We start from the raw sequence: 9,439 nt of genomic DNA on the forward strand, positions 1-9,439 counted from the left end.
CTTTTTGTGTTAAGTTATTTTTCCATATTAAATAAACTGATGACCAAACCAATTTTCCACACACAAGATAATAATAAAATAAAAGCAATATTATCAGCATTGTACAATATTTATCTTTATTTTTATTTTATAAAATATTTTATATTTATTTTTGTTGCAGAAAACAATTACAGATTTGACAATAATGCAAAATTGAAGTTAATCATTACACATTTCATTCGGATCGCGGTTAAAGCCTATCGCTGCGCTGTGGGTAACTCACGGGATGGGTAGCATAATAAGAAATAACGTGTATTTTTATAAATCACGGGTGGGTCGTAGGTGGATATGAGAGATATGATATATTTATATAAATGAACGTTCATTTAAAACAGCATTCATTAAAAAAGGATTAAATGATATCGAAGCTGCCGATTCGGGTGACGTTTATGATTTGAGCAACTCTAATGTACAGTAAGAAAAAAGATTAAGCTGTAGATGATTTTAATTGCAGTCTGAATGTCCACATCAGTGGTCATCATCACTATTTCAGAATGTGGTAGACATTAGGTGGTTCTAAAACTGTATCAGCATGAGACCCTCTGGCAGTATGCAATGTGCATCCTAGTTTGTGTCCCCTTCCACAGAAAATGAATGACACGAAACAATTTCAAACTTACAAAGCAATGAAATAACACAAAGAATGCTTTATACAATGATTTGATAAGTTATGTTGGTTGGTGTGGGGGACACGTTGGCTTAGCGGTTAGAACGTTTGCCTCACACCTCCAGGGTTGGGGGTTCGATTCCCGCCTCCGCATTGTGTGTGTGGAGTTTGCATGTTACTTTTTTTTTTTAATTGACACAATTCACAATTAAAGACTGAGAAGCATGGTATAACCTTTCAAGGATAGATCTCGTAATAACTATATAACTTATAAAAAGTTTGTTTGTATTGTTTAAGTCTGTTATTGAATTACTTGTGCTACTTCTCATCTTGCCCAGGTCACTCCTGTAAATTTTAATCTCAGTGAGAACCTGGTTAAATAAAGGTTAAATAAAATAAATAAATAAAAACTAATAGTTAATTGTTTTCTGTTTTTTTTCTCCAAAACTCGGTTAAGTTACATTTCCTCTGACAACTTGGCGTAGTAGCCTATCTTTTATCATTTTGATTCCTAAATTCATAAATATTTGACTGAAACCTGTCTATTAATATCTGTTTGCATGAACTTTAAGTTTGAAATTTGGTAAATGTTGCCCCGCCTCTTACACCTGGAGTCTCGTACTTTTAATTCCTACCTATGATCTTGCGCTGGGTAAACGGAAGGAATGTTGTGCTTTGTGAATTACCCATCGCGAGTTGGTAAATGGCGTGTGCTACATTTGCTCTGCCGATTGCGAAATCGCAATATGGAAACCGTTTGCCAGAATATACCCTGACCTTTTTTGACACACGCCTCGGAGCTTCGGTGGCATTGGTAACATCATTATAAGATGGTGTTCAGGACGGGGTTTACATGGATTTGTCTGCTGCTTTTGTTTTTTGCCAGCATTAAAGGTAGGAGCTCCTTCTTTATCTGTTAAACAAAAGTATAATTTTAGGGGTTGAAAAAATCTTCACAAAAGTGTGAAACTCTGTAGCTGGGTTGTTTTTTACTGAATAGACTAAATGTTTTGTTATATAGTATTTTTAATGTCTCTTGTCTGTACTACAAACTTAATTTTATATTTTAATTGTTTATTATCAATTTACAACTTGGTGTGACGATTTTAGTATTTTCCAGTTTATTTTAAATAAAGTGTTTTTTCTTCTCTCAGGGAAAATAAATGCATATTTTTTAAACTTTTCTTCTGTAAATGAGGTTTTCACTGTGAACTGCCCTTTTCTTGATACTGATCTATTATGAACGTGATATTTTACATTTTAAACCCTTCCACTCTAATCCTGCTGATTCTGACCTCCTGGAGACTGGACAGAGAAGAGAAACTGGACCTTATTTCAGTTTGGGACAAAAAAACAATAATCATAATGTATACAAGAAGCATAGTTTATGTTGTTTTAAAAACTCTTTAATATCTGAGGGAGGATTGCTGATACGTGAGGATTTTATGGCAGATGTGTTTGACAAACTCCGATAAAGTTAGCAGTGTGTGTACAGTGTGTCTTTTTGGTACAGACCCTGACTACCTAAATGTTTCTTCTCCAAATAAATGAAATGTATGTGGACACCAGACCATAAAATCTACACTCCATGAACAACTTTCTGACATGTATTCTGCAAGATGTTGAAAAATATTTTCCCCACACATTTTCTGGGAATTGTTCAGCTGCACTTTAATACTGTGAATCTCCTGTTCTGCCACATTCCACTGCTGTTTTATTGGAATTGGATCTAGTGACTGGAAATGACATCGGATTCCTTGTCATTGTGACACCAGATTAAGGTTTTTGCTCAGGAGGATGAGCAGCACCAATACTCAGAAACATTCACCAAACCATCATCTCCACTAGCATGGAATATTGCCACAGAAAATTCTGACCCTACATGTATATAGGTTATACTATAGGTGTGCTACTGTATGTGTTCATGTCGTTGGATGCCCTGATTTGGAGAGTTCATTCCAACTGCAGCCTCAGCTTTCTGTTCTTGTCTGAAAGAAGTAAAACCTGTTGTGGTTTTCTGCTGTTGTAGCTCACTGACATGCAGTCTGAGATGTTTTGTTATAACCACAGCTCTGTTTATCTGTTACTGTTGCATCCACAAAACTGCTGCTCACTTTTTTTTTTTTTTTTTTACTTTTTTGCACCATTCTGATTAATGTGTAGAGACTGTGCTGCTGGAATGTGTCTGTGTTTGTGGGGTTTGGTAGCTCAGTGGTTAAGGTGTTTGGCTACTGATCGGAAGGTCATGGGTTTGAACCCCAGGTCCACCAAGCTGCCACTGCTCAGTTGTAAGTGCTAATTAGATAGCTGTATAAATGTGTTTACATGAATATCTAATAAAGTGACTGGTGAGTGTATATGAACTTGATGGACATCCTGCTACAAAACCATGGGCACTAATATAAAGTGCCCCCCCTTTCAGTATTACACTCAGCCAATTCACACAGCAAAGATAACACTGATGTGGCTTTAGTACAAGTTTCTGGATGTCCTTAATTGACCCAGCCTATGCTTGAATTGCATTACTCTTGAGATATTGCTGAGTCCTTTGCTAAATCTCCACTAATTAGTCAGCCTTCTTCTAAATTCTGGTTGGTTCTTAGCACAGTAGAGGTGCACAACACACAATTAGCTCTCTGGAGGAAAGCAACAATTTGCTCATTCTCATGATGTGAACATATTTTATTATTAAAATATTCTGTTTTTTGTTTTTTTTTAAACACAGCCATAAAGGTCATTGGTCGGGATGTGACTGTGACAGCAGGAGATGATGTGCAGTTATTCTGTGAAGCGATCGAGACAACTGAGACTCTAACAATTATTAGGTGGCAAAGACGAACAAAGAAAAGGCCAAGAAATACAGATTTTTTGGTTATCACTTCCAGTGGCAAAGAATATATAAACCGATTTGGGGACCGTGTAAAATTTGCAGGGAACTTAACAGTACTGGACGGCTCAATTCTTCTAAGTAATGTTACTCTTTTAGATGAAGGAATCTACACCTGCATCTTCAGAGTATTTCCAAGTGGACGAAATGAAACAGAAATTCGTCTCAGAGTACAAGGTAAAATTCTTTGTAGATGTTCTGATAAACCCAAACAATGTTAAGGATATAACAAACATATTATACAGTTTTGTATTTTGAATGTGTTTGTTTTTCTCCACTTACCTACATCTAAACACATATACATGGTGTTTACCTGGTCAACACAGAAGACTTTCACCCATTGTAGTACAGACTTATACTGGGGGTCCACACAGCCGTAAAATACATTGTATAGGGTAATGGTATGGTAATGCTTTTTAAACGCAAGCATTTTCATGACTGTGTCCATTGCATGTCCATTATCTTCAGTAAAATGTATCTCAAACTGCAAACCAATTAAATGAATTTGGTTCATTTGAAAAAAATTCACAAGCTCTTTGGCCCCGTTCACACTGCAGGTAAAAGTGGCCCAAATCCGATTTCTTTGGGGTCAAGTGACCAGGTCAGACTTCTTCAGGAGTAGTGTGAACACTCAAATCTGGTCCAGATCTGATTTTTTCAAATCAGATCTGGGCCGCTTCCATATGTGGTCCTGAATCAGACCCAAATCTGATTTTTTTCCAATGTGGCCACAGTGTGAACAGCCAAGGCAGATTTTATGTGACTTTTAATCTACATCGCCATTCATCACAATTATGCGCCGGCAAAAACGTGACTGGTAAAGTGTGTGTTAAGAGTGTTATATAAAGTGAGCTTTCAGTGCATTTTCTTGAATTTTGAACCTGATGACCCATCTTTTAGCAATGTTCATGTTTGCAGTATAGAAAATGTATCATTTTGAGACTTTAGAATATTGAATTCTTTTCTTATCAGATATGAAATAAGTAACAGTACTGTGAAGTAGATTAAATACATTTAATTATGCATTGTACTCTGTTTATTAGCACTGGTGGTTTGTCTAAAATGTGTCACATGAGGATCTCATATATTCACGTGATAAATTTTATTTGTATGTCGCTACTTCCTAACAGCAGCTTTAAAAATCCAGATGAATATTTATATTCCCGATGAGTAAGGTTGTGCCTAGAAATACTTCATGAGATGTTGTGTGGAAGAAAACTTTAGAGGCACCAAACTCAAATGGGAGAGAAACGCATTTAAATGGCTGAGACTAGATAAACATGAAAATGAAACATCAGGCTGTTGACAGTGCATGCTGTTGTAAACTAAAACAGATCTGATTACTTGAACTTGAGCTTGCATGGGATTTTAATGGTTTTCACCACTGCAGACTGAAATAGTCAAACCCTACCATCACAACAAGTCTACAATGTCTTCACAGTTCTATAAATAAAACTTGTTCTAAATCACATGAGTGATCAGGGTCAGACATACATATTAATGAAACACATTAATTCAGAGATCTGTTAAACAACATTATTTATTTATTTTCTTCATTCTTGTTCATGTTTTCATTTTCAGTTCCTCCTGTTGTCACTGTGGGCACTAATGTTCCTGCTGTTGCTGGAGACACTGGGGGGATTTTAGCGACCTGCACTGCAGCCCATGCAAAGCCTGCAGCAGAAGTGTCATGGAGTCGGGGTGCTTTAAACAACACGGCGAAAGTACAAAATACTGTCACTGTGGACTCTGAAGATAGATACACTGTTAAAAGCAACCTGATTGGAACTGCATCTAAAGATCTAAACCAGAAGAAGGTTCAGTGTGTAGTCACACACCCTGGCCTAAAGCAGAAACTGGAACTGAGTTACTCATTGGATATTCACTGTAAGATGACTTGTTTATTATTTTTATACAGATGCTTATAACCATAAACTAAAATAAAAGGTATATGTGGGCAGTCAGATTTAACACAAAAAATATTACACCTAATTCTGTTTTACTGAATGGTACATTGTGTAAAGTATTGATGTTTCTTTCATTTTTCTCTCAGATCCTCCCCAGGTGGTTTATATTAGTTCAGCAGGTGATCAAGGGGAAACCCGTGAATTTCTGTGTGCCACAGACGCTAATCCAAAACCTACAAACTTTACCTGGGGCAGGTAACAGAGCTGAGTCTTCTTTTGTGTGTTAATCATAAAATGCCACAGTAAGGTACATAAACCTTATTATGTTTACAATAATGCTGTACCTGCTCATAGTACTCTTAACAACAGACATCAGCACAAAGAAGCTTTAAATAAACACAGATGTAGTTTTTGATTTCTTGCTGTAGCAATAAAACTCAGATGTCATGAGAAGAAAAATTCAGTACTTAGATATTTAACGTACACGAGGCATATTATATGGATTATCATATAACATGTACAGCTTTGTTGTTAAAAATGTGTGTGTGAAACTTGAACGCAAGCCTGGTTTTGGATTTTGTTATCAAGACAGCCAGCCATCAGTGTTGTTTTTACATGGTTTTAAGAGTTATAGCAAATAAAGTTAACTTAACCTATATTATTATATTGTTAGGTTTTGAGTTTATCCTAATGTTGATTTGTGTGTTAATAATCTAATCCATATGTTTAATTATTTGATCTGAATCTAGCCTTAAAGTCAGACCACTCTGTTCTCTATCACTCCAATGGCTGATGTATTTCTGATATTTTCCTTGCTCATATGTTCCTGATCTTTACTGCAATGTTCCTGTCCAATTACTATCCAAATTCACAAAACACTCTTCACGTATTCTTCACAATCATGGTGATATTTTGTATGAAGTGTGTCTTCAGTACATAGCCTAGTAGCATTAACATTGCTCTAATAATGTACATTTTTCACATTTGAGGAATAGAACAGTTTAAATGCTAATAAATGCTTTGAGTCATTTAAGTGTTATCAGTAAAAACAGTATTTGCAAAATAAGCATTTTGAAGCCAGTTTCCCCATCAGTATTATGTTTATCAGTGTAATATGCTGTTTATACAATCACACTTCGCGTTATTTACCAAATACATTTTCATTTAGATCTTTTCCAGTGAACGAGACTCTTTCCAGTGGTGGTAGTAGCAGACTGATTGTTCCGCTGACCCCTGGTAGTAACGGACCTTACTACTGTTTGGTGTCTAACCAATACGGGGAAGCTGTTGGTTCCCTCTATATGCATGTTGAAACATGTAAGTATGTATATTTGTCCTTCACTGGAACAGTAAATAAATGCTTTGGCAAGATAGTTGACACATTTCACATTTATCCACAGTTTATCTATTAAACATAACTACAAGTCATCTTTCTACATTTATTAAGTAATGTGTTAGCATATGTACAGCTACAATAGCAGCACTGAATTATTATGTGCAAAATGACATTATAGTGAATGCATAGACTGCAAATAAACTGAGAATATTGAGTGCGTCTGTGAGGCCAGATGGGTTTAGCTGAAAAAACTCAGTCTGGTTGTGTGGAACTAAATGTTTCAAAGCCTTTTTTCAGATATCAGGATGGTAAAAAGTGAATGTGAGGGTTGTGTGGGGCCATCCACAATGCTGTTAGCTTTGTAAGTGCAGCATGTGGTGTAACGTTTAAGATAAGTTATGGAAATCTTGATGTAGTGTGTCATGTGAACTAACTAAAATACTTTCTCAATGGCATTGCAGCTACAGAATCTAAAACCTGTTGGACTCTGTTCATCCTGACCCTCGTTGCTGGGGTTTGCTGTTTTCTCATTTGGAAGTTTGAATTGTTTCAGCGTGTTAATAAAATACTGCGGTGAGTTTTGTCATTTAATGAGAGCAGATTATAAACATTAAATGAGTTGTTAAAGTGAGTTGTTTATTTTCTGTTTTCTCTCAGGCGTGATATCCATCAACCTGTGTGTACGGAATCTCCAGACCACGAATAGGTCTGTGTGAAACCATTTATTTAAATCTCTATGGTTTTGTTTTGTTCATCTATGTTGGTGATTAAATGGAAAGTGTTTGTTTTGCTTAGGAGCATGCCAAATTGAAGCAGTAATTAAAGCACAAGAAGCCCCAACTGTCATGATTCAGCTCGGACTTTGGCCACGTGCAGTTTTGTTTATGTTTCTCGTCACGTGTCTGCCCCGCCTTCGTCTGCTGCTTCCTGTCATCACACCTGCTCCTCATTGTGTCATGATTGTCTTGTATATTTAATTGTGCCGCGTTGCCTTGTGCAGCGCGGAATCTACTGTTGTCCTGTCTTGTCTTCAGTCTGTGTCATGTTTCGTGTTCCCTTTGTTATTAAACCCTGTTTTGTTTTGCTGTCCTGCGTCTGGGTCCGCTTCCTGCCCTGCGTCATGACAGAAGATTCCGCCACACCAGGACCCAGCAGGATAGCAGCTCGGACCGGTTATCGTGGGAGCTTTTTTTGTTTTGTTTTTTTTCTCCCCCGGACTTTGCGGGTGTAGTGACATCGGTCCGCATTTTTTCGGTGAGGGACGCCGCTCCGCATCCGGTTTCTTCGTGGGGGGCGCCGCCTCACTTCCGGGTTGCGGGCCATGTCGCCAGCCCGAGTTTTGTTTTGTTTTTTCGGTGTCCTGTGACATCGCCCCGCATTTGTCCGGTAGGGGGCATCGCTTCACATTCTGTTTCCATGGAGGACGTTGCCCCACTTCCTGTTCGTGGGGGGTGTTGCAGGCCCGTATTTTTTGGAGCGTCAGGAGTTATTCGCGGCCCTTCTGCTCGGCTGTGGATGTCGCTCTGCCCTTCAGCTCAGCTATGGAAGTCGCTTGGCCCTTCTGCTCGGCTGTGGACGTCGCTCGGCCCTTCTGCTCGGCTGTGGACGTCGCTCGGCCCTTCTGCTCGGCTGTGGATGTCGCTCGGCCCTTCTGCTCGGCTGTGGACGTCGCTCGGCCCTTCTGCTCGGCTGTGGACGTCGTTTGGCCCCCGCTGGCTAGGCCGCCGTGTGCCTTGCTCCCCCCACCTGCCTTCGCAGTGTGCCTTGCTCACCCCACCTGCCTTCGCCGTGTGCCTCGCCCCCCTCCTGGACCTTGTCGGGATTTGGCGCTTCGGGGTCCACTTCCTGCCCCGCGTCATAACACCAACCAAGTATTGAGTACACACTGTATACAGTATAAATGAACATATTTTCCAGAATGGCAACAATTCAATAAAAATGTTATTCAAATTTTTTGAGCCAAAATCATCACAGTTAAAAGAACCAAAGACTTAAACTACTTCAGTCTGTGTGTACTGAATTTATATAATAAATAAGTTTCAATATTTAAGTTGATTTACTGAAATGAATTAACTTCCTAATTTATTGAGATGCACCGTATACCACACGACTATGTACACAACACAGGGGACACACTGGAAGCCTTGCTTTCTCATTACAGAGCACAACTGCACACACACACACACATTAAATAAATTAATTAATTTGGATACAAATTTGTGTATTTCAGAAAAGTCTGTTTCGTCATTCAGAATGTTTTCATTAGATGAGAAGGTTTTAACTACTTAAAGACTTCTCTGGAAATTTGAACATAAGATGAAGAAGACATTGAATCAAGCTGGATCCAGATATTGCATCAATAAAACAAATCAATTTAAAAAAATACATAACTGGCTGTTTCTGTGCTGGTTTAAATTTTGTAAAGTAAGAAATGAGCGTCCTCTACAGGCTCAATGTCGCATCTGCGGTCTGTTAAAGTAGATGAACTCCAGTCAGAAGCTGTGAATCATTTTACACTCTATTCTGAAAAAGAAAGGGTGATAATAAATAATACATCTCAAACATTAGCGTGGAAAAGAGATGAAGAGGCAAGTGAGTGCAGGCGTGTTGGATTGGGTGGAGAAAAGTGTCAGTAGCAGGGCTCTCAAGTTTTGAAGACAGGC

General features: G+C 38.3%; 1 protein-coding gene across 3 annotated transcripts; it reads left to right on the forward strand.

Moving 5' to 3' along the window:
• Nucleotides 1-1,303: 1,303 nt before the first annotated feature.
• On the forward strand, nucleotides 1,304-7,713 carry LOC125141546 (nectin-4-like). Of its 3 annotated transcripts, none has more exons than XM_047815489.1 (8): nucleotides 1,304-1,540; nucleotides 3,372-3,710; nucleotides 5,115-5,420; nucleotides 5,587-5,695; nucleotides 6,609-6,757; nucleotides 7,238-7,349; nucleotides 7,434-7,482; nucleotides 7,572-7,713. In XM_047815489.1, the coding sequence occupies exons 1-7, from the start codon at nucleotides 1,477-1,479 to the stop codon at nucleotides 7,480-7,482; spliced, it is 1,128 nt and encodes a 375-aa protein (XP_047671445.1). In that variant the 5' UTR covers nucleotides 1,304-1,476; the 3' UTR covers nucleotides 7,572-7,713. The 3 variants fall into 3 exon arrangements, 2 of the variants coding, with proteins under 2 accessions (XP_047671445.1, XP_047671446.1); XM_047815490.1 differs by having other exon boundaries at nucleotides 1,309-1,540; nucleotides 3,633-3,710; XR_007140971.1 differs by lacking the exons at nucleotides 6,609-6,757; nucleotides 7,572-7,713 and having other exon boundaries at nucleotides 1,306-1,540; nucleotides 7,434-7,481.
• The last annotated feature ends 1,726 nt before the right edge of the window (nucleotides 7,714-9,439 follow it).

This window comes from Tachysurus fulvidraco, chromosome 6 (genome assembly GCF_022655615.1).
Source record: "Tachysurus fulvidraco isolate hzauxx_2018 chromosome 6, HZAU_PFXX_2.0, whole genome shotgun sequence".
NCBI classification, from domain to species: domain Eukaryota; kingdom Metazoa; phylum Chordata; class Actinopteri; order Siluriformes; family Bagridae; genus Tachysurus; species Tachysurus fulvidraco.